The following is a 26,051-nucleotide window of genomic DNA, read 5'->3' as shown; positions in this document are numbered from 1 at the left end:
GACACACATGGAGAACAGGCCACCCAGGGGTGGGTGCTACAGTGAGGGGGTCATAGAGAAACTCCTATAAAACAGGAGCTGAGGAGAGACTAGAGACTCGGTAGGGATCCTGTACTCATGCATGCACAAGGACTGCCAGGAGCGGAATGCCTGAGATTTGCTGCAGCCAAGCAGGTCCCCTCACAGGCAGGTGTGCCCAATGCCCACCCACAGGATTACAGGCTCTGCATATCAGTGAGGCCAGGCTCAGGAGTCTCCTGCTGGGCACATATCTGCAGGAGAAGGCTAAAAACTCTGAGAGGGCCCTTTTTACAAGACACCAGGAGCTACACTGTTCCTCGGGCCCTGATCCACTGAAACCAGAAGGGCAGAGCGATTAGAGACACATGCAACAAGGGGTGTTCAGGGCCCTGCCCAGCCCCTGTGCCTATATAGAGCTGCTGTCTGCGCCTAGCAGGAAAGAGCTGCCTCTTTTACACAGATTAGTCCCTCACAGGAAACGGACAGCTACTTCACCAGAAACCATACATTATTGGAAAGAATCTGGGACAGATCAAGTCAGGTGGCAAGGGGGCAGGGATACTCGACCATCTTCCCTGAAAACTGAACAGTGCCTCCCGGGGTGACTTAGGGTTCCCACCATCCCAATTGCACCAGAGGCCCCCTCTGGAAGCAGGTGGAGAAGGTACTGGTAGTCCTCTCAGGTCATTAAATGAACCATTCCTGGGCCTTGGGCTGATGGAAAGCAGGCAGAGCAGAACAGTGGGGACCAGCCAAATCTGAAGAAGACAACCACATACTGTGGATTGCTTGTACTCTTGAACAGGGTGCCTAGGGCCAGCCTAGGACACCATCTGACATTACCAGGGCTGGACCCAGAAAGAGAAAACAGTGGTAAATGCTGGATTCTATGGAGACAAATTCTACCATGGTCTTCTTCATTATTGGCATTATTTTCTCTCCTGAATAGGTTTTTAACATTCATTTCTTGTCTTTCAAGTTTGTGTCTATTAGGTCACTAGTTTCTATATTTTAGTTTATTTCAAATCTCATATTTCTCTCTTCCCTTCTCTTATTATATTTTACCTTCTTATTTCCTCTTCTTATTTTTATTTTAAATTTTACTTGCTCTCTGGCTATGAATGGTTTCTATTCTGCACTCTTACTATTTCTCCCCCCTCCAGCTTCTCAAAACCACTTTTTTTGTCATTAGTCATCTCAGATTCTTTTTCCTATTCTTAAAATATCCTTATTCTCTCTCCATCTTTATCAGTCTTTGCTCATTGGTTGTTGATATAGTGGTTGTTGTTCCATTTCTTCAATTTTCTTCCTAGATCTTCACTATCTTGGTATTTCAAATCTCAAATTTTATCATTCCCCTCTCACCACATTTTGCCTTCTTCCTGACATTTCTTTTTTTATTTTAAAATTTACTTTCCCTCTATCTAAGCCTGGTTTTCATTCCTCACTCTTAGTACTTCTTCTCCCTCTGTCCTCTCAAAATCACTTTTCTTTCCTCTAGACATTTTGTAAGCTTTTTTCTTTATTTTTTCCTTTTTATTCCCATCCCACCAATATTAATCTTTGCTCATTTGCTGTTGATATTGCTGTGGTAGATCATTTTCTCCAATATAGTTCCTAATGTTTTCAATATTGTTAAAAATTTTTTTTCAAACCTCATACTATACTCTTCCCATTCTTACTCCATATTACCTTCTTCCCTCCTTTTAAAAATTACAATGTAAATTATATTCTCTTTCTTTCTTCACCTTGTTTCTAGTACCTACTCTTATTATTTCTCCCCCTTCTATCCTCTCAGAATCATTTTTCTTTCCATCAGTCATTTCATATTCACTTTTCCTTCCTTATAAATAGTCTTAATACTTTATACCTTTATTAATATTTACTCAGTTGTTGTTGATAGTGTGGTTGTGGGTGGCATTTATTACTGTGAGTACGGGTTTTGTTTCCTGGGTCATTTTTTTGTTGTTGTTCTGGGAGCACCTGTACAACAGCATACAAGGTGTGGTGGGCAGTGTGACTCTCAGACAGTCAGCCAGAGGGAAGAACCCACCAAAGAATGACCCAACAACAGCCAAAACCGAATTACAATAAGAGAGCCCACATTAATGGCATAAAGGGCATGCCAAGAGCATCCAGCTCAGGAGATCAAGGAGACTGCACCACTGAGTCCCAGAGGTCTCCTAAAAACTGAAGGCCACACCACCAAGACAGGGAGTCAAAGCAGATGAATCTAATATGAAGAAACAAACAAGAAGAGTCACCTAAAATGGGGTGACAAAGAAATAACATCCAGTTGAAATGCAAGGAGAAATCCCTAGAAAGAGTTCTAAAGGAAATCAAGGCAAGCAATTTATTGGACATTGAGTTAAAAATAATGGTTATAAGGATGCTCAAGGAGCTCAGAGAACTATAAGGAATGCTATGGCAGCTACAAAGGACTTACCGTGAACTACATCAGCGTGAAAAAGGACATAGAAACTATTTATAAGAGCTAGGAGGAAATGAGGAATATAATATCTGAAATGAAGAATAAACTAGAAGGGATTAAAAGAAAGCCAGATGAAGCAGAGGATAAAATAAGTGAGCTGGAAGACAAGGTAGAAAAAAATTCCCAGATAGAGCAACAAAATGAAAAAAGACTCAAAAAGAATGAAGAGAGTATAAGGAAGCTGCAGGAAAAAATGAAATGTAATACTACTGGTATCATAATGATACCAGAAGGAGAAGAAGAGGAGCAAGGGATAGAAAACCTGTTTGAAAAAGTAATGATGGAAAACTTCCTTAATTTGATGACAGAAAAAGTCACACATGTCTAGGAAGCACAGAGGGTCCCAATCAAGGTTAACCCAAAGAGGCCCACTCCAAGACACATCATAATTAAAATGGCTAAACTTAAAGACAAAGGGCCCATCTTAAAGGCAGCGAGGGAGAAACAGATAGTAACATACAAGGGAGCTCCGATAAGGCTTGGAATACTCAATAAGTATTCCAAGTAATGAAAAGCAAAGGCATGCAACCAAGACTACTCTACCCAGCAAAGCTCTCATTTTAAACAGAAAACAAAATAAGGAGTTTCCCAGACAAAAAAAAAAAAAGGCTAAAACACTACATCTCCACCAAAACATCATTGCAAGAGATGGTAAAGGGACTGCTTTAAGAAGATGAGGAAAAAGAGAGGAACACAAGAACGAAGGGGGAAAATGGCAATGAATAAATACCTATCAATAATAACCTTAAATGTAAATGGATTAAATGCTCCAATCAAAAGACATAGGGTAGCTGAATGGATAAGAAAACATGATCTGCATATATACTGTCTATAAAAGACCCACCTCAGAAAAAAGATCTACACAGACTGAAAGTGAAGGGGTGGAAAAAAATATTCCAAGCAAATGGACTTGAAAAAAAAAATCTGGAGTAGCAATACTTACATGAGACAAAATAGACTTCAAAACAAAGGGCATAAAAAGAGACAAAGAAAGTCAGTACATAATACTTAAGGAAATAGTCCATCAAGAAGATATAACTCTTGTAAACATATATGCACCCAATACAGAAGCACCTAAATATACAAGGAAAATCTTGGGGGACTTCAAGAAAGATATCAACAGCAACACACTCATAATAGGGGATTTTAACACCCCATTGCCAACAATGGACATACATTCCAAGCAAAGAATCATCAATGATATTGTGGCATTGAACAAAACTGTAGATGAAATGGAATTAATTGATATATACAGAAACTTTCACCCCAAAGTAGCAAAATATACATTGTTTTCAAATGCACATGGAACATTTTCAGATAGACCACATCAGACACCAAAGAGGAGAAGTAACAACTGATACCACAGAAAAGGATTGTAAGAAATTACTATGAACAAGTATATACTAGAAAATTGGATAATCTGGGTGAAATGGACAAATTTCTAGAAACATACAATCTTCCAAAACAGAAACAAGAAAACGAAGATAGCCTGAATAGACTGATATCAACTAGTGAAACTGAAACAGTAATCAAGAAACTCCTGGCACACAAAAGCCCTGGACCAGATGGTTTCACAGATGAATTTTACCAAACATTTAAAGAACTGACCCCTAGCTTTCTCAAAGTATTCCCAAAAAATTCAAGAAGAGGGAGACTCCCAAACTCTTTTTATGAGGCCAGTATTATCCTAATTCCAAAACCAGGTAAAAACACTACAAAGAAAGAGGACTACAGGCCAATATCTCTGATGAACATAGATGATAAAATCCTCAACAAAATATTGGCAATCTGGATCCAATAATACATTATAAAGATCATTCACCATGATCATGGAGGATTCATTCCAGAGACACATGGATGGTACAATTTCTGCAAATCAATAAATATAATACACCACATAAACAACTTAAAGACAAAAATCACATGATCATATCAAGGGATGCTGAAAAGGCATATGATAAAATTCATCACCCATTTATGATAAAAACACTTAGCAAAGTGGGAATACAGGGAGCAAACTTAAACATAATAAAGGCCATATACGAGAAACCTACAGCAAATGTCATACTCAACGAGCAAAAACTAAATCTTTCCCCTTATGATCAAGAACAAGACAAGAGTGTTCACTTTCACCACTTTTATTCAACATATATTGGAAGCTCTAGCCACAGCAAAAAGACAATAAAAAAAAAATTAAAAGGCATCCATATTGGAAAGCAGGAAGTAAAACTCATTATTTGCAGATGACATGATAATGTACATAGAAAACCAAAAAAATACTCAACCTAATAAGTGAATTTGGCAAATGGCAGGATACAAAGTTCAATACTCAGAAATCGAAGGCATTTTTGTACACCAACAATGAAATATCAGAAACAGAAGCTAGGGAAAAATCCCATTTACTATAGCAACAAGAAAAATAAAGTACCTAATAATAAACTTAACCAAGGAGGTAAAAGACCTGTACTTGGAAAATTACAGAACACTGAAGAAAAAAATTAAGCTACAGCCCTGGCTGGTGTAGCTCAGTGGATTGAGTGCAGGCCTGCGAAGCAAAGGGTCACTAGTTCAATTCCCAGTCAGGGCACATGCCTGGGTTGTGGGCCAGGTCCCCAGTAGGAGTCACGCAAGAGGCAACCACACATTGATATTTCTCTCCCTCTCCTTCTCCTTCCCTTCCCCTCTCTTTAAAGTAAATAAGTAAAATCTTTAAAAGAAAATAAAACTACTAAAAAAATTAAGATACAAATAAATGGATGCATATACCATGTTCATGGATTGGAAGAATGAACATCATTAAAATGTGCATACTACCCAAAGCAATTTATAGATTTAATGCAATCCATATTTAAAACCAATGACATATTTCACAGACCTACAAGTATTTCAAAAATGAGTATGAGAACTAAAAACACCCCAAATAGCCTTAGCAATCTTGAGAAAGAAGAACAAAGTAGGAGGAATCACAATACCTGATATCAAACTATACTACAAGGCCACTGTAATAAAAACAGTCTGATATTGGCATAAGAACATACACATAGATCAATGGAACAGAATAGAGAGGCCAGAAATAAGTTCAAGTCTCTATGGTCAATTAATATTTGACATAGGTGGAATGAACATAGAATGAAGTAAAAATAGCCTCTTCAGTAAATGGTGCTGGGATATCTGGATGGGCAGATGTGAGAAAATGAAACTTGACCACCAACTTATACCATACACCAGAATGAACTCAAGATGGATAAAAGACTTAAATATAATTGTTGACCATAAAAATCCTAGAGGAAAGAATAGACAGTAAAATTTCAGGTAGCCCATGTAGCAATATTTTTGCCAATATATCTCCTAGGGCAAGGGAAATACAGGAAAATAAAAACAAATAGGATTACATCAAATTAAAAAGCTTCTGCACAGCTAAAGAAACTATCATCAAAGTGAAAAGGGAAGCCACTATATGTGAAAACATGTATGCCAGTGATACATCAGACAAAGGTTCAATCTCCAAAATATCCGAAGAGCTCATATGACTCAACACCAGCAAGATAAACAATCCAATTAAAAAATGGGCAAAAGACCTGAACAGATGCTTCTCCAAGGAGGGCATACAGAGGGTCCTGAGACGTATGAAAGGATGCTGAACATCACTAGCCATCAGAGAGATGCAAATTAAAACCACAATGAGATACCACCTCATACCAGTCAGAATGGCCATCATTAATAAATCAACAAATAACAAGTGCTGACATGGATGTGGAGAAAAGGGAGCCCTAGTACACCGTTGGTGGGAATGTAGACTGGTGCAGCCACTGTAGAACACATTATGGAATTTCCTCAAAAAACTAAAAACAGAACTGCCTTTTGACCCAGCAGTGGAACTGCTGTGATTATACCCTAAGAATCCTGAAACACCAATTCAAAAGAACCTGTGCACCCCTCCGTTCATAGCAGGACTATTTACAATATCCAAGTGCTGGAAACACCCTAAGTGCCCATCAATAAATGAGTGGGTCAAAAAGTCTACGGTATATTTACACAATGGAATACTACATAGGCGAAAAAAGGAGCTCCTATCCTTGACAACAGCATGGATGGAACTTGAGAGTATTATGCTAAGTGCAATAAGACAGGCAGTGAAAGACAATGATCTCACCTATAAGAGGAACATGATGAACAAAACAAACAAACAAGCAAAATTGAACCAGAGGCATGGAAACAAGAAACAGACTGACAGTGATCACAGGGGAAGAAGGAGGGTTACAAGGGCAGAAAGAACGGGAAGATACTAGTCAAGGAACATGCATGAATGACCCATGGACATGGACAAATAGGGTGGGAATTGACTGTGGGAGCAGGATGCAAGTTTTGGCTGTGTAGAGGAGAGCAAAGGGGGAAAAATTGGGACAACTGTAATAGAACAACTATGAAATATTTAATTAAAAAAGAATACTATGAACAATTATATGCTAACAAAGTGCAAAATTGGGAAGAAATGCTTAAATTCTTGGAAATATACAATCTACCAAGACAATCATAAAAAAATAGAAAATCTGAAAATACCCATTACTAGTAAAGTGACTAAATCAGTAATCAAAAACCTCCCAACAAACAAAAGTCCAGGATGAGATGGCTTCACTGGTAAATTCTGCCAAACTGTCAAAGAAGATCTATTACCAATCCTCTCAATATCTTCCAATAAATAGAAGACAAACCCTTCCCAAATTGTTGTGAGAGCCCAGCATTACCCTGCTACCAAAAGCAGATATGGATACCACAAGAAAATGAAAGTACAGACCAATATCTCTGACGAACATGGATTAAAAATCCTCAACAAAATATTAGGAAACCAAACTTAACAATACATTTAAAGAAAGAATTATACACTACATTCAAGTAAGATTTATTACAGGGATGCAAGGAAGGTTCAACATCTGCAAATCAATCAGTGTGATATACCACATTTATCAAATTAAGGATAAAAATGTTATAATCTTCTCAATAGATGCAGAAAAAGCATTTGACAAAATTCAACATCCATTTATGATTAAAAAAAAAACCTCCTAGCAAAGTGGCTATAGAGGGAACATACCTCAACATAAAAAGGCCATATATGACAATCATACAGAACAGTGAAAAGCTGAAAACTTTTCCAGTAAGACCAGAGCAAGAGAAAGATGCCCATCATCACCAGCTTTATTCAATATATTATTGAAAGTGTAGGCCAGAGCAATTAGGCAGAAAAAAGAAGTAAAAAGCATCCAATTTGGAAAGGAAACAATAAATCTGTCACTATTTGCATATTTTTATATACATATAAAACCTTAAAGATTCTACCAATAAATGGTTAGAACTAGTAAACAAATTTATAAGGTTGCAAGGTACAAAAACTTATATGTAAAAATCTACTTTATTTTTATACACTAAGAATGAAGTATTAGAGAGCAATATTAAGAAAACAACCTCATTTACAATTTTAGCATGAAGAATATATAACTTGGAATTAATTTACCCAAGGAGGTGAAAGACCTGTACAGTGAGACCTGTACACTGAACACTATAAGACATTGATGAAACAAACTGAAGAAGGCAGAAATAAATGGAAAAATACTCCATGCTCATAGATTGGAAGAATTAATATTGTAATAATGTCGATATTGCCCAAAGCAATCTACAGAATCAATACAAGCTCTATCAAAAGTATAATGACATTTTTTCATAGAAAGAGAACAAACAATCTTAAAATTTGTATAGAATCACGAAAGATTCCAAATAGCCAAAGCAATTGAGAGAAGAAAGAACAAACCTAGAAGCATCATTCTCCCTGATTTCAAGCTATATTACAAAGCTATAGTAATCAAAAGACTTGGTATTGGTATAAAAATAGACATATAGATCAATAGAAAACAAAGAGCCCAGAAAGAACCTTACACATATTTTGTGAATTAATATACAACAGAGGAGCCAAGAATATACAATGGGCAAAGGACAATCTCTTCAATAAATGGTGTTGGGAAAACTGGACAGATACATGCAAAAGAATAAAAGTGGGTTGGTATTTTATACTAGACACAAAAATTAACTCAAGATGGATTAATGGATTAAATGTAAGACCTAAAACCATAAACCCCCTAGAAGAAAATATAGGTAGTAAGCTCCTATGACATTGCTCTCAGCAGTATTTTGGGGGGATCTAAATGCAAAGGAAATGACAACAATAGCAAATACAAACAAATGGGATTACATCAAACTAAAATGATTCTGCACAGCAAAAGAAATTATCAATAACATGAAAAAATGAAAAGGCAATCTACTGAATGGGAGAAAATATTTACTATTTCTATATACAATGTGGGGTTAACATCCAAAATATACAAGGGACTTATGCAGCTCAATAACAAAAACCAAACAATCCAATTTAAAAATTGGCAGAGGATCTGAATAGAATTTTTTTTTCAAAAAAGACATACAGACGGCCTACAGGCATTTGAAAAGATGGTCAATATCACTAATATCAGGGAAGTGCAAATCAAAACCACAATGAGATATCACCTCACCCTATCAGAATGGATATTATCAAAAGGACAAAAAAAGAAAAAAAACAAACAAGTGTTAGCAAGGATGTGGAGAAAAGGGAACCCTTGCACACTAGTGGATGAAAAGTAATTTTTTGCGAAAGATGGTGGCAACATAGGTGGGAGCAGAGTCCACTTCTCCTCAACGCCAGGGAAATACTTAGCTCATCTGAGGAGCAGAGCGAACAGCCAACAGTATTCCAGCATATATGAAGATCAGAGACCAAAGATAGAGGACATTGAAAGATCTGACGGTAAGAAGAGTGCTTAAGGATGGTAAGGTCCCCGGGACCCGGGACCCGGGACCCGCGTGGTACAAGGGCGGCAGAAGTGCCAGCCCAGGTGCAGGGGCTGCTGCAGGAGTCTTGGGAGAGGGCCAGGCTGAGCTGTGAGCAGCCAGGTGCTTGTTTGGACCAGGGGGGCTTGAATAGGAAGAATTTCTCAAAAAGAAAAAGAAAATAGAGGCACTCAGGGGCTAGTTAGAGAACTCTCCGCAGCAGCCGAGGCCCCTGGTGCCCCTCCCCCCTCAGCCCCTGGACTGCCAGCGCGGGATAAGCAGCCCCAGAGCCCCGGCGCTCACCTGAGGCCCAGTTGCGTGCACGTAGATTAGCGAACTGGGGGTCCACACATGAAACCCTGGAGGGGCGCCCACACCTGAAACCTCGGGTGGGAGAGCATCTGGAGAAGAGGCTAGCTGCTCCACCCACAGGCCCAAAACCTCAGACCCGCGTGCCATGTGATTCAGTCCCAGGGTAGCCCTGCCCTCCCGAGAGACTCAAGCCCAGGGCAGCTGGATCAGCCTCCCAAGCACAAAGCAGCTGGATCCACCCGCTGCGCACTTCCGAGGCACAAAGCAGGCTGGTTGCCCGCATACCAAGCCCTAAGCAGCTGGATCCACCGGATGCGCGTTCCAAGCACAAAGCTGCTGGATTGGCTGATCAACGGCCTGACTGCCTGCCAGGGACCACACCTACAACTCCTACCTAACACCAGCGCACAGAGCCCTGCAGGGCCTACTAGCTCTCTAGGACAAAGGCAGAACACCCAGCAGAGGGGAGCTGCAGGGCTAGGGGAGACTGCAGGCTGAACAACAGCGAAGAGTGTGGCCCAGGAAGGGAGAAAAGTGAAACCAATCCTTCCAACCACCCCCTCCCGTTGCACAGACAGGACGACCAGCAGAACTAACCTGACCTGTTTAAAGCCAGCAGAAGATTTTTTAAATTTTTCCTTTCCTCCTTTCCCCCTGAATTACTTCTTCCTTTCTTTTTTTTTTTCATTCCTTCTTCCTTCCATCCTTTGCCTTTTTTTATGTCTTCTTCCTGCCTTCTTTTATATATTTCTATGTTTTAATTGTTGTTAAAATTCCTTCTTATCTTGCCTCTGATCTTTCTTTATTCCTTCTTCCCTCCTTCCTTCCTTTCCTCCTTTTCTATTTCCTTTTTCCCTCCTTCCCTTCTTCTTTTTTTCTTTCTTCCCCCCTGTCTCTTTTTCCACAGGTGAGACAACAAAACCTGGAGTGCTGAAAAGACCAGAGTTAGACCGTGTTACACCCATAAACATCAGCTCAAGACCAGTGAGCACAGGAGATTAAGGAGACAGCACCACTGAATCCCATTGGCATTCTACCATAGAAGTTCATACCATAAACCCAGGGAGTCAGAATAGACCAATTTAAGAAGCAGAGGCTAACAAGAAGAGTCTCACAAACAATGGGAAGACAAAGAAACAATCCCCAAATGAAAGGAAAGGAGGAAGCCTCAGAAAGAATGCTAACTGAAAAATAGGCAACTCAACTATTAGATACTGAGTTCAAAGCAATGGTCATCAGGAAGCTCACTGAGCTCACTGAGCTCACAGAGAACTACCAGGAACTACAGGGAAACTACAATGAACTCACTGTAAACTATATTAACATGAAAAAAGGAAAGAGAAACTATCAACAAGGGCCAAGAGGAAATTTAGAATACAATTTCTGAACTGAAGAACACAGTAGAAGGAATGAAAAGCAGACTTGATGAAGCAGAGGATCGGATCAGTGAGCTGGAGGACAAAGTAGAAAAAAACACCCAGAAAGAGCAAGAAAAGGAAAAGAGGCTCAGAAAGAATGAAGAGGCAATAAGGGAAATGCAGGACAACATGAAACGTAACAATATCCGTATAATAGGAATGAATACCAGAAGGAGAAGAAGAAGAGCAATGGATAGAAAACCTGTTTGAAAAAGTAATGATGGAAAATTTCCCTAATCTGAGGAGAGAAAAAGTCACCCAAATCCAGGAAACACAGAGAGTCCCAAGCAAGAGGAACCCAAAGAGACCCACTGCAAGACACATCATAATTAAAATGGCAAATTTCCAAGACAAAGAGAGGATCTTAAACGCAGCAAGGGAGAAAAAGGAAGTAATGTACAAGGGAGCCCCAATAAGGTTAGCAACTGACTTCTCAATGGAAACGCTCCAAGCCAGAAGAGAATGGCAAAAAATATTCCAAGTAATGAAAACCAGAGGCCTGCAACCAAGGCTACTTTACCCAGCAAGGCTCTCAATCAAGATAGAAGGACAAATAAAGAGTTTCCCAGACAAAAGAAGTCTAAAAGACTACACTTCCAACAAACCAGCTCTGCAAGAGAGGCTAAAGGAACACTTTAAGGAAAGGAAGGAAAAGAGAAAGACAGAGGAACACAGGTAGGATTAAAGGCAATGAATAACTTCCTATCGGTAATAACCTTAAACATAAATGGATTAAATGCTCTAATCAAAAGACATAGAATAGCTGAATGGATGAGAAAACATGACCCACACATATGTTGCCTACAAGACACCCATCTCAGGACAAAAGACTTATACAGACTGAAAGTGAGGGGCTGGAAACAAATTTTCCAAGCAAATGGACAGGAAAAAAAAGCAGGGGTACCAATACTCATATCAGACAAAATAGACTTCCAAAGAAGGTCCATAAAGAGAGACCCAGAAGGTCACTTCATAATACTCAAAGGAAGAATCCACCAAGAAGACATAAACATTGTAAATATATATGCACCCAACATAGGAGCACCCAAATACATAAAGAAAATCCTGGAGGACTTCAAGGAAGATATGGACAGCAACACAATTACAGTAGGGGACTTTAACACCCCACTGTCAAAAATGGACAGGTCTTCCAAACAAAATATCAACAAGGATATTGTGTCACTTAACAATACCCTAGAGGAAATGGACTTAACTGATATATATAGAGCTTTTCATCCCAAAGAAACAAAATACACATTCTTTTCAAGTGTCCATGGAACTTTCTCAAAGATAGACCACATGATAGGACACAAAGCAAGCCTCAACAAATTCAAGAAAATTGAAATCATATCAAGCATTTACTCTGACCACAAGGGTCTGAAACTAGAAACCAACCCCAAAGGAAAAAACCCAAAACACTCAAAATCATGGAGACTGAATAGCATGCTATTAAACAATGAATGGGTCAAGAACGAGATTAGGGAAGAAATCAAAAACTTTCTGGAAACAAATGAAAATGAACTCACAACAACCCATAACCTATGGGACACAGCAAAGGCAGTCCTGAGAGGGAAGTTCATAGCAATACAGGCCTACCTTAAGAAGACAGAAACAGTTCAAACAAACAAACTAACCCTACACCTACAAGAACTGGAGGAACAACAACAAAGACAACCCAGAGCAAGCAGAAGGAAGGAAATAACCAAGATCAGAGCAGAACTAAATGACATAGAGACTAAAAGCACAATTGTAAGGATCAATGAATCCAGGAGCAGGTTCGTTGAAAAGATAAACAAAATCGACAAGCCTTTAAGTAGGCTCATCAAGAAGAAAAGAGAGAGGATCCAAATAAACACAATTAGAAATGAAAGAGGAGAGATTAAAACTGATACCACAGAAATACAAAGGATTGTAAGAAATTACTACGAAGAACTGTATGCCAAGAAATTTGAAAACCTAGGTGTAATGGACACATTTCTAGAAAAATATAATCTTCCAAAACTGAATGAAGAAGAAGCAGAAAACCTGAACAGACCAATAACAGCAGACGAAATTGAAGCAGTCATCAAAAAACTCCCAACACACAAAAGCCCTGGACCAGATGGTTTCACAGGAGAATTCTACAAAGCATTTAAGGAAAAGCTAACCCCTATCCTTCATAGACTATTCGAAAAAATCCAAACTGATGGAAGACTCCCAAACTTTTTATGAAGCCAGCATCATCCTAATCCCAAAACTAGACAAAGACATAACAAAGAAAGAAAACTTCAGTCCAATATCTCTGATGAACATAGATGCTAAAATTCTCAACAAAATATTGGCAAACCACATCCAGCAATACATTAAAAAGATCATCCACCATGACCAAGTGGGATTCATCCCAAGCATGCAAGGATGGTACAATATTCGCAAGTCAATAAACATAATACATCACATCAACAACAGCAAAGACAAAAATCACATGATCATATCAATAGATGCAGAAAAAGCATTTGATAAGGTACAGCACCCATTTCTGATAAAAACACTCAGCAAAGTGGGAATAGAAGGAGCATTCCTCAACATAATAAAGGCTATATATGAGAGACCTACAGCCAACATCACACTCAATGGACAAAAACTTAGAGCTTTCCCACTAAGATCAGGAACAAGACAAGGATGCCCTCTCTCACCACTCCTATTCAACATAGTATTGGAAGTCCTAGCCACAGCAATCAGACAAGAAAAAGCAATAAAAGGCATCCAAATTGGAAAGGAGGAAATGAAACTGTCACTGTTTGCAGATGACATGATAGTGTACATGGAAAATCCTATAGACTCCACCAACAAACTACTCGACCTAATAAATGAATTTGGCAAAACAGCTGGGTACAAAATCAATACTCAGAAATCAATGGCATTCCTGTACACCAACAACGAAACTGCAGAAACAGAAATCAGGAAAAAAATCCCATTTGATATAGCAACAAGAAAAATCAAGTACCTAGGAATAAACCTAACCAAGGAGGTAAAAGACCTGTACTCAGAAAACTACACAACACTGAAGAAAGAAATTAAGGAAGACACAAACAAATGGAAGCATGTACCATGCTCATGGATTGGAAGAATTAACATCATCAAAATGGCCATACCACCCAAAGCAATTTATAGATTCAATGCAATCCCTATTAGAGTACCCATGACATATTTCACAGATATAGAACAAACATTTCAGAAATTTATATGGAACCATAAACGACCCCGAATAGCTGCAGCAATTTTGAGAAAGAAGAACAAAGCAGGAGGGATCACAATACCTGATATCAAACTGTATTACAAGGCCACTGTAATCAAAACAGCCTGGTACTGGCATAAAAACAGGCACATAGACCAATGGAATAGAACAGAGAACCCAGAAATAAAGTCAAGTCTTTATGGTCAATTAATATTTGACAAAGGAGGCAGGAGCATAAAATGGAGCAAAAACAGCCTCTTCAACAGATGGTGTTGGGAGATCTGGACAGCTACGTGCAAAAAAATGAAACTCGATCACCAACTTACGCCACACACAAAAATAAACTCAAGATGGATAAAAGACTTAAATATAAGTCGTAACACCATAAAAGTCCTCGAGGAAAACATTGGCAGGAAAATCTCAGACATTCCACGCAGCAACATCCTCACAGACATGTCCCCTAAAGCAAGGGACATAAAGGAAAGAATAAACAAATGGGACCTCATCAAAATAAAAAGCTTCTGCAAAGCTAAAGAAAATAGCACCAAATTACAAAGAGAACCAACAGTATGGGAAAACATATTTGCCAATGATACCTCAGACAAGGGCCTGATCTCCAAAATATAAAAAGAACTCACACGACTCCACTCCAGGAAGACAAACAACCCAATTAAAAAATGGGCAAAGGACTTGAACAGACACTTCTCCAAGGAAGACATACAGAGGGCCCAGAGACATATGAAAAGATGCTCAGCATCACTAGCCATCAGAGAGATGCAAATTAAAACCACAATGAGGTACCATCTCACACCAGTTAGAGTGGCCAGCATAAACAATTCCACAAACAAATGTTGGAGAGGATGCGGAGAAAAGGGAACCCTAGTGCACTGTTGGTGGGAATGCAGACTGGTGAGGCCACTGTGGAAAGCAGTATGGAATTTCCTCAGAAAACTAAAAATGGAACTGCCCTTTGACCCAGCAATTCCGCTGCTGGGATTATACTCTAAGAAACCTGAAACACCAATCCAAAAGAGCCTGTGCACCCCAATGTTCATACCAGCACAATTTACAATAGCCAAGTGCTGGAAGCAACCTAAGTGCCCATCATCAAATGAGTGAATCCAAAAACCATGGTACATTTACACAATGGAATTCTATGCAGCAGAGAGAAAGAAGGAGATTATACCCTTTGCAACAGCATGGATGGAACTGGAGAGCATTATGTTAAGTGAAATAAGCCAGATGGTGAGGGACAAATACCATATGATCTCATCTTTAACTGGAACATAATAAATAGGAAAAAAAAAACGAAATAAAATATAACCAGAGACATTGAAGTTAAGAACAATCTAACAATGGACAGGGGGGAGTGGGGAGGGGACAGTGAGGAGAGGGGATTATAGGAACTACTATAAAGGACACATGGACCAAATCAAGGGGGAGGGTGAAGGTGGGGGAGGGAGGGTGGTTTGGCTGCGGTGGTGTGGAGGGATGGGGAGAAAAGGCACTCAACTGTAATTGAATAACAATAAAAAAAAATTAAAAAAACCCAAACAAATGTCAAATCATTATGTTGTACACCCAAAAGTAATATATGTTGTATGTAAATATATTTCCATGAGATAAAAGGAGCAAGAGTGGGCATCCTTTTCTTCTTTGTAATCTAAGAGGAGAAACTAAGCTTTTGTTTCACTTAGCATAATGTTCTCCATGTCCATCCATGTTGTTGCAAGATGTAAGAGTTCATCAGTTTATTTTGTTCATCAGATTCCACATATGAGTGAAATCATATGGTACTTGTCTTTCTCTGACTGGCTAATTTCACTTAGCATAATGTTCTCCAGGCCCATCTATACTGTTGCAAAGGGTAAGATTCCCTTCTTTTTGCAGCCAAGCACTATCCAATTGTGTAAATGTAGCACAGCATTTTTATCTATTCATCTACTGATGGACACTTAGGCTTCTTCTACATCTTGGCTGTTGTAAATAGCACTGCAATGAACATAGGATGTACATATTCTTTTGAATTAGTGTTTCAAGTCATTTTTTATTTTATTAATTTGAGCCTTCTGGTTTTTTCTTCATATAGCTAAAGGTTTGTCAATTCTGTTTATCTTTTCAAAAATCTGGCTCTTAGTTTCTTTAATTTTTTTTCTATTGTCTTTTAGTCTGTATTTCATTTATTTCTGCTCTGATCCTTAAGTTTCTTCCCTTTACTAAATTTGGGTTTCATTTTTTTCTAGTTCCTTAAGGTATGAAGTTAGGTTGTTTATTGCAATTTTTATTATTTCGTGGTGAAGGCATTTCTCACTACGGCATTTCCACATAGAACTGCTTTTGCTGCATCCCATGAGTTTTGGTATGCTGTATTTCCATTTTCATTTTTCTAAAAGTATTTTTGGATTTCTTTTGTTATTTCTTTGTTGACCCATTGGTCGTTCAATAGAATGTTTGTTTTTTTTTTTTAATCACCATGTAGTTGTAAAGTTTCTACTTTTTTCTGTCATCTATTTCTAGTTTCATACCATTGTGGTTGGAAAAAATTCTTGATATGATTTCAGTCTTTTAAAATATATTAAGACTTGCTTATTGCTTAATTTATGGTCTTTTCTAGAGAATGTTATATGAGCACTTGAGAAGAATGTATATTCTGTTGCTTTTGGAAAAAGTGTTCTATATATATCTTACTCCAACTGTTTTAATGTGCCATTTGAGGCTGATATTTTCTTATTGACTTTCTGTCTGGCTGATATATCCATTGATGAAAGTGAGGTGTTAAAGTCCCCTACTAATATTGTAATATTGTAATGTACTATTATTATACTTCTCCTTTTGGTTCTATTAATATTTCTTTTATACATTTAGGTGTTCCTATGTTGTATGCATATATTAACTAATATATTTTTACAAATTATATTTATAAATAATACATCTTTTTAGTTTTTTCCTTTATTATTTTGTAATGGCCTTCTTTGTCTCTTATTTTATCTTTGTTTTAAAGTCTATTTTGTCTGATGTAAGTATAGCTACTCCAGCTTTCTTTTGGTTTCCATTGCATGAAATATTTTTTTTCTGTCTGTTTACTTTCAGTCTATGAGTGTCTTTACATCTGAGATGAGTCTTTTATAGGTAGCATATAGATGAGTCTTTTTTTCCATTAAGGCTTTTGATTGGATAATTTAGTCCATTTTGTGAAGTAATTATTGATAAGTATGTACTTATTTCCATCTTGTTAATTGTTTTCTGGCTGTTTTGTAGTTCCTCTGTTTCTTTCTTCCTCTCTTGCTCTATTCCCTTGTGATTTGATGATTTTTTGTGGTGGCAGCTTAGATTCATTTTAAAAAAATATTTTGTGTATCTATTATAGGTTTTTTCTTAGTGGTTATTATGAGGTTTATGTATAATAACTTATTTAAAATAGGCTATTTTAAGTTGATAACAACTTAAGTTTGAATGCATTCTAAAACTTTGCATTTTTACTCTATTCCTGCAACATTTTATGATTTTGATTCCACAATGTACATTTTTTATTGCATGTATCTCTTGATAAATTATTGTAGTTACAGTTATTTTTACTACTTTTGTCTTTTAACCTTTATGGTAGTACTTAGCATCCTTTTGTTTCAGTTTAAAGAAGTCCCTTTGACATTTCTTGTGAGGCTCATCTAGTGGTAATGAATTCCTTTACCTTTTGCTTGTCTGCAATTCTGAAGGACAGCTTTGCCTGATAGAGTATGAGTATTCCTGGTTGGAAGGGTTTTTTTTTTTCTTCCAGCACATTGAATATGTTGCGCCACTTCCTTTTCTGGCTTGCAGTTTCTGCCAAAAAATGTAAAATGTGCTGATAATATTATGGGGGTTCCCCTTGTATATAAGAAGTTGTTTCTCTCTTGCCTAAGAGTCTCCTTGTCTTTAATTTTTGACATTTTAATTTAATGTGTCTTTTTGTGGATCCTTTTCGGTTAATCTCATTTGGGACTCTCTGTGATGTTCAGCTGTTCTTTCTTCAAATAAATTTTCTGTCCCTTTTTCTGTTATCCTTCTGAGACTACTATAATGCAAATGTTATTCTGCTTGATATTCCATAAGTCTCTTAAGCTATCTTCACTTTAAAAAATGTTTTTCTTTTTGTTGCTATGATTGGGTGAGTTTCTTCATCACATATTTGAGTCTACTGATCTCTTCTTCTGCTTCATCTAGTCCATTGGTAAACCCCTCTAGTGTATTTTTCAGTTTGTTTACTGTATTATTTAGGTCTGTAACTTCAATTTGGTACTTTATTATATATTCTATCTCTTTGCTGAAGTTCTTACTGTATTCTTCCATTCTTTTCCCTGGTTCAGTAAACATCTTTATGACTGTTATTTAGTACTCTTCATCATGTAAATCACTTACCTCTGTTTAATTAAGTACTTTTTCTGAAGTTTTAATCTTGTTCTTTTATTAGGAATATGTTCCTCCTCTTTCTTCATTTTCCTGGAAGTTCTGTGTTGGTTTCTCTGCAATAGGTAAAACTGTCACCTCTCCCAGTTTTTAGGGAGTGGCCTGTGTAGGAGATGAAACTTATTGTTCAACCCTACTCTAGTTCTTCATTGTCTCTCAAATTTTTGTGATAATCCAAGCAGCCTATTTCATTTTTAGTGGTTCCTAGTAGTTGAGGGTGTCCCCAAGACCTGCCATTGTTCCAAAGAGGAAGATCTCAGTCAGATACAAGCTGATTAGAAGCCAGACCTTCAGGCAGCAGCTTTAAAGTATGCAAATATATACATTCCTAGGGTACTGAATGTGTATATCCCATTAGCCACTAGACCTGGATGACCTAGAAGTTTCTCTTTTATAGCAGTTGAAAAAATTGGGGCACCAGATGATTGTACAAGCTCCTTTCCAGGACATACTTGTGACCTGGAGTAAGCCAGAAGGAGAGTACAAAGATTGCATCCACCACCGTGTTATTGGAGAGCACCCTTGTAGACACCTAGATGTGTGCCAAGCCAGAAGCCTGTTCTTCATGCTGAAGTTACAGTCCAAGCAAATAGGCCTCTTTCACAGAAAAGCTACAGTGTATTTCAGTCTGCTCTGCATTGTGCTTTAGGGTGGTCACTATCCAAGAACTGTCTCTCCATTTGTTACTGTTCCATGGGACCCAGAAATGCAAGCCCTGCTGACCAACAAAACCAGGCAATCATGGGTTGTCTCCTGGGAAGCAGCCAAAAAAAGTGTACCAGACATAAAACCTGGGGCACCAGACATGTATAAAAAGCTCTCCTTCAGGAGATACTGGTGTTCTGGAGAATGGTAGAAGGAGGGCACAGAGATAGCACCTGTCCTCTGAGGTCTCTGAAAGGAATTACAGTTGGCCCTTAGATGTATGTTTAATTAGAAGCCTGCTCATGAGGCTGAAATTATGAAGATAAGCTAATAGGTCTCTTTCACAGAAATACTGGACTTCTTCAACTATTGTCTTTTGTTGTGCCTTAGGGGGTGGTAGCTGATTAAGAACTGTTTCTCTGTTGGTTACAGTCCTGTGGGACTTACATGCAGTGGCCACCAGAGACAGGTAATCAAGGGACATCCACTGGGTGGCCATTGCAAAAAGTGGGACACCAGATGTATATAAAAGCTCTCTGCTGGGAGACATTTGTGCTCTGGAGCATGTCAGAGGGAGAGTGGGAAGAAGCTTTCCTTCCTCCAAGGTCTCTACATAGGATTACAGCTGATCCTTAGATGTGAGTTTAATTAGAACTATAAAGGACACATGGACAAAACCAAGGGGGAGGGTGGAAGCAAGGGAGGGAGGTGGGTTTGGATGGGGTGGGGGGAAGGGGCAGGGAGAAAATACAGACAACTGTAATTGAACATCAATAAAATAATTAAAACAAAAAAGAAACCTGCCCCCTAAGGCTGCAGCTAAGAAGATAAGATAATAGGCCTCTTTTTACAGAAAGACTGGACTTCTCAGATGGTTGCCTGTGGCACCCTTGAGCAACAGGCCCCACTGGCCATTATACCCAGGTGATCTAGAGATATCTCCTTTGGGCAGCCACAAAAATCATTCCAATGATTTGGAATGAGGGTAAAGACAAGGAGACTCTTAGGCAAGAGTCTGCTGCCAATGAGGGTAAAAGCCCCTTCTTAGAGATACTGGTGAGCTGGATCAAAGCAGACGGAGAGTGCAAAGATCGCACCCACCTACTGAAGTGAGGCATAGGAAACTAGAATCTTCTAAGAAGAAACTTATACTTTAGTTTCTCTTTGTCTAGAAACATCTAAAAGATTAGAAAGTCTATCTCTGTTTTGCTTGTTAGTTCGGTTTGTTCATTAGCTAGGGAGGGGGAGGTTAGGGGTACAGGGATTGAGCAAAAAGAAAAAGGGACTCATGGACATGGACAACAGTGTGGTGATTGCTGGGGGGAGGAGGTATAAGGGGACTGAATTGTAATGGAAAAAATACACCAAAGATTAAATTAAAGATAAAATACTAGAAAGTCTAGCTCAGGCTTTCTAAGTATCAATTGTTGGCACTATCGATACTTTGGGCCACATAGTTTTTTGTGCTGCCCTGTGCATTAGAGGTTTAGCAGAATCCCAGGCCTCTACTCTTTAGAAGCCTGTAGTATACCCTCTTCCTCTGAGTTGTAACAATCAAAAGTGTCTCTAAGAGCATGTTATATGTCTCTGGGATGGGAGCAAAATCACCCCTAGTTGAGCATCATTGGTTTATAGGCATTGTAATGTAGTTAAGATCATGGTTTTTACAGAATTATGTACGAATCAAGACTCTTTTTGCTTATTAGCTGCATGACCTTGAGCAAATCACTTCACTTTTGTGAACCTCATTTTCCTCATCTGTAAATGAAGACAATGAGGCCTTGTTTAGGGTTATTGTAAGGATTAAATGAGATCATGTGTATAAAACACTCAATAGATAGTGGCAATAATAATGTATTAATATTATTAACCATTACCAATTAACAAAGATTACAAGTTTCTAACAAATAGTGGATGAGGAAGGGAGAAGATTTATTAAAGGTAGACTCATAACTAATTTTTTTTAAATTGCCTATACTGCATAAGATAAATTCAGCTTTTCCCTAGTAGCTTTTTCCTTTTGCTAGTAGGCCTTACTAATTAAGAACCATCAAAGATAAGAGTCTTAAATCTTTCTCTTTGAGATTCCATAGCCAGATCTGGAGAGCCAGGATACTGAGCTCTATACTATGGAATCCACATAATCTATTTGGATGTAACAGTCTCTGAGAGTTCTATCTATGTATATTCACAATCAAGCTTCAATGTACCCCTTCTCTACAAGTCAAGTTCTCCAAGAATCAAGATGAGAAGGGTCTTACCATAGAATTACACCAGAGACATCGAAAGTCTTGAAGTCTTTGGTTACTGCCACAGTTCTCATGACATACAGCACACTGAGAATGAACAGAAATATTTCCTTCTACCCATTGATGTGGCATAGTTTTCTGAAGAATAAAAAGAGACAAAAAGTACAAGTTAGAGAAATAGGCAGAGGAAGCATCAGTGAGAATAATTATACTACCCCATGGAGGACATTAGATAACCCCAAGGAAGTTCTTCCTGGTCTGCCCTCTCCACTCCAATGCTAGTGACCAACAACAAGTAGGAATGGGGGCTTTAATTCTTCCAGATTGGTTGGATCATGAGCCCCGGGGAAGAATCCTACTTGGGTTGTCTGAAGACGTCTTTCTCCCCCTATGTGCCCTGACTGAAGGGGAGGTAGAAAACGGTGACTGAGAGAGCATAGCTGCTACTCACTACTTCATCTTCAGGTAGGAGGAGGTCATCAGTGATGGACAAGGTATTCCACTTACAGTCTTTGCTTGCTCTCAAAGCACATAATCTGTGAGTCTTCACTTTGCATACTATGAAAAAGAGGAAGAAATAGATGGATGTAAATTGGTAAAAATGAAGATTCTAATTCCCTTCCCTTAGCTGCTCTGAAAGTTAGAACCTAGATGCATCCAAATAGTCTTGCCCTGCCTCCAAAGGCCTAGTTTCTATATGATTTGGTTCATTTTTATTCTTACTAAATTTTAATTTTCTACTGTCAGATTTGAATGGAAATTGATGGTAAGAATGAGGTGATTTGTTTTTCCAATCCTTGTGACCATATTATCCGATCCTGCCAGACCCAACCTTCTACTTCGATTTGTGAAATTTCCCCTTATGCCAGCTTCTTCCCATCCCCTTTCCTCAATCTATAAAGTGTTAGGGTTAACCTTACGCCAGAGTCAATGATGTAGTGTGAGTCAGTGATACTAAAGCCATGTGAGCTCCTTTAGCCCTATCTATACTTTCTAAAGAAATCAGAAAGGTACCTTCACAGATGATAATATTTCTAGATAAGGTAGGAATGATCTCTCGGCAAACATTGCAGTGCTGGGTCCTGAGGCTGGGACTGGAATACCAATAGTGCATTCCAACAAGAAAAGGGTTGTTTTCTGCGGTAGGTATCTAAAATAAATCAGAGGGAATAGAGAGTTAATCATAGAGACAAATTAGAGAAGGACAGAAAATCTGCTGCTAAGGCTGAAGTTGCCAGCTATATTGGTGTCAAAGCATGTGAAGAAGAATGAAAGTTGGAGTGCATACTTAACAAATTTCTCACCCCCATTTTTTTTCCCTTGCTGGTTTTAGAAAGGAAAAAAATAGAGGAGTAAATCCTGGAATAGGAGCTAAAGGTAGGAGTAAAGATCTTCATAGTGCTTGGCTGAATCACTGCATTGGTTTAGTTTTAGCAAAATTAGTTCTGTTAGCCTTGGCCTTGTCTCTCTTTGAGTAGTCAGTAAAAGGAGGTGGTGAGTTGGGAATTCAGTGATATCAGGTCTCACGAGGCAGGAAAGGGAGGAGGCAAGGCTCTGACTCTGGGTTTGTCAGGCTTTAGCCATATGCTGGAGATACGCATTCTCCTTCCTGACCCTACTGCTGCCAGGTGAGCAGAGCACTACATTACCTGGACAATAGTTTCATCTCAGGGGCTTCTTTTCCAAGCATTATTTTCTGACAACCAATGCTCTGACTGCCTGTAGTAATTTCCTGGTTAATCAAACTAATCTAGTTGAAATTCATTAAGCAAATATTTACTGAGTAATTATTGTGTGCTTGACACTTTTCAAATCATTGAGGAATATAGCTATAAATAAGATAAAGTCTTTGCTATCATGGAATGACATTATGTTTGGTGTCCTCTTTCATGGCATTGAATTTGGCATTTACTGTCAACCTGCTTGTAAATTCTGTATTTGTTTATCACAGCCTAACTCTCATGACTGTGGGGCAGGCACAGGGAATACCAGCAACTAGTTTTGGAATTAAAAAGAGAAGGGGAGATGTGGGCATGAAAAATCCCCAAGTTTGTTCTGGGTGTATATTCCACAGGACTCTTCTACCTTTTCTCTAATTCCTACAAATATCTGATTTTTTCCTTCTCCACCTTTCTCTGGAATATAAACATGGGCATACACATTCAGTATTTCATTCTCTTTTTTTACATGTATACATATATGACATTTAAAAGAACTAAGAAAATTACATGAAGTGATATACACAGAAACATTGTAAATCAGTTAGAATCCTAAAATGTGTTCAAGTAACTCAAGGGAATATCACTACAGATAACCTAAGACATTAGAAAAATAATGTGGATACATTCAACAGCTTCTGAGAAATTGATCCATTTCTAGTAAACTCCAAACTACCAAAATTCATTAACACCAGTCCTTCCCAAACTCCTACAAGAAAAGTGGAAGGAACACTTTCCAACTTATTCTATGAGACAAGCATTAACAACCCTGATACAAAAACCAAAAAATGACAATAAAATTACAGACTAATACTGTTCATGAAATTAGAGACAAAGATCTTCAAAAAAATATCCATAAATTGAATCCACCACTATATAACAAAATATATACCCATGACCAAATGTTGTTTATTCCAGAGCAAACACTGGTTCAGTATTTGTTTTTGTTTTGTTTTTGGTTTTTTGTGGTTGGTATTTTTTTAATTTTTATTGTTATTCAATTACAGTTGTATGCCTTTTCTCCCCATCCGTCCACCCCACCCCAGCTGAACCCACCTCCCTCCCCCACCTCCACCCTACCCCTTGATTTGGTCCATGTGTCCTTTATAGTAGTTCCTATAATCCCCTCTCCTCACTGTCCCCTCCCCACTCCCCCCTGACTATTGTTAGATTGTTCTTAACTTCAATGTCTCTGGTTATATTTTGTTTCCTTTTTTCTTCTGTTGATTATGTTCCAGTTAAAGGTGAGATCATATGGTATTTGTCCCTCACTGCCTGGCTTAGTTCACTTAGCATAATGCTCTCCAGTTCCATCCATGCTGTGGCAAAGGGTATAAGCTCCTTCTTTCTCTCTGCTGCATAGAATTCCATTGTGTACATATACCATAGTTTTTGGATCCACTCATTTGCTGATGGGCACTTAGGTTGCTTCCAGTACTTGGATATTGTAAATTGTGCTGCTATGAACATTGGGGTGCATAGGCTCTTTTGGATTGGTGTTTCAGGTTTCTTAGGGTATAATCCCAGCAGCGGAATTGCTGGGTCAAAGGGCAGTTCCATTTTTAGTTTCCTGAGGAAATTCCATACTGTTTTCCACAGTGGCCTAACCAGTCTGCATTCCCACCAACAGTGCACTAGGGTTCCCTTTTCTCCGCATCCTCTCCAACATTTGTTTGTGGATTTGTTATGTTGGCGACTCTGACTGGTGTGAGATGGTACCTCATTGTGGTTTTAATTTGCATCTCTCTGATGGCTAGTGATGCTGAGCATCTTTTCATATGTCTCTGGGCCCTGTGTATGTCTTCCTTGGAGAAGTGTCTGTTCAAGTCCTTTGCCCATTTTTTAATTGGGTTGTTTGTCTTCCTGGAGTGCAGTCATGTGAGTTCTTTGTATGTTTTGGAGATCAGGCCCTTGTCTGAGGTATCATTAGCAAATATGTTTTCCCATACTGTTGGTTCTCTTTGTAATTTGGTGCTGTTTTCTTTAGCCATGCAGAAGCTTTTTATTTTGATGAGGTCCCATTTGTTTATTCTTTCCTTTATGTCCCTTGCTTTAGGGGACATGTCTGTGAGGATGTTGCTGCATGGAATGTCTGAGATTTTCCTGCCCAGTATTTCATTCTTGACATTATAATGGGTTGGGTGTATAAAGGCAGGACAAACTTTAAAAATAACTATATATTCTCTTGATGCCAACTGATAGTAGTTCGTTCATGAGAAAAGGGGGGGTGGAGACAGAGAGAGAGAGAGAGAGAAAGAGAGAGAGAGAGAGTGCTATTGAGGGCTCTGGCACATTGTGTTCAACCTTGATTAATTTGGCCTAAATTAATCTAAAACAGCCTGTACATGGCTCTTTCTGATCCCTCCTTCCTCCTTCTGGCATTCTGGGTATATATTAAGCTGTTGTTGGGTTGACCATGAAGCTTCTGAAAAGAAGAATTACCTTGATGAGCTAAAGGCTCATTTATTCTAGGATGACCTTGTGATTGTGATGTTTATTGCATGCTGAGAACTTGGCAATGTTTTGAGAAAACATATCAGAGGGTAGAGCACTGAGGATGTGACAGAGCTTTGGCTTTAGCACACTCTGAGCTCCCAGCACCTCTCTATTTCCTAGATTATAACCCTATAATTACTTTCCTTCTTTTCAACCTTCTACCCTCCCCTCATAATTACTAAGAGCTTACTTTGC

At 38.5% G+C, this 26,051-nt stretch overlaps 1 protein-coding gene across 1 annotated transcript in view; it reads right to left on the bottom strand.

Annotated features, from left to right (window-relative positions):
• The window catches only part of DGKK (diacylglycerol kinase kappa), a 160,993-nt gene that overhangs the window by 78,625 nt on the left and 56,317 nt on the right, over nt 1–26,051 (bottom strand). Inside the window, exons 8-10 of the mRNA XM_024579934.3 lie at nt 22,657–22,792; nt 22,097–22,200; nt 21,655–21,780 (exon numbers count right to left, since the gene is read on the bottom strand). Coding sequence (XP_024435702.2) covers nt 21,655–21,780; nt 22,097–22,200; nt 22,657–22,792 — 366 coding nt within the window. The remainder of the gene's footprint in view (nt 1–21,654; nt 21,781–22,096; nt 22,201–22,656; nt 22,793–26,051) is intronic.

The sequence above is a fragment of the Desmodus rotundus genome, chromosome X (genome assembly GCF_022682495.2).
Source record: "Desmodus rotundus isolate HL8 chromosome X, HLdesRot8A.1, whole genome shotgun sequence".
Lineage (NCBI taxonomy): Eukaryota > Metazoa > Chordata > Mammalia > Chiroptera > Phyllostomidae > Desmodus > Desmodus rotundus.
Note: the sequence above shows the minus strand (reverse complement) of the source record. Positions and strands in the feature narration are given on the sequence as shown.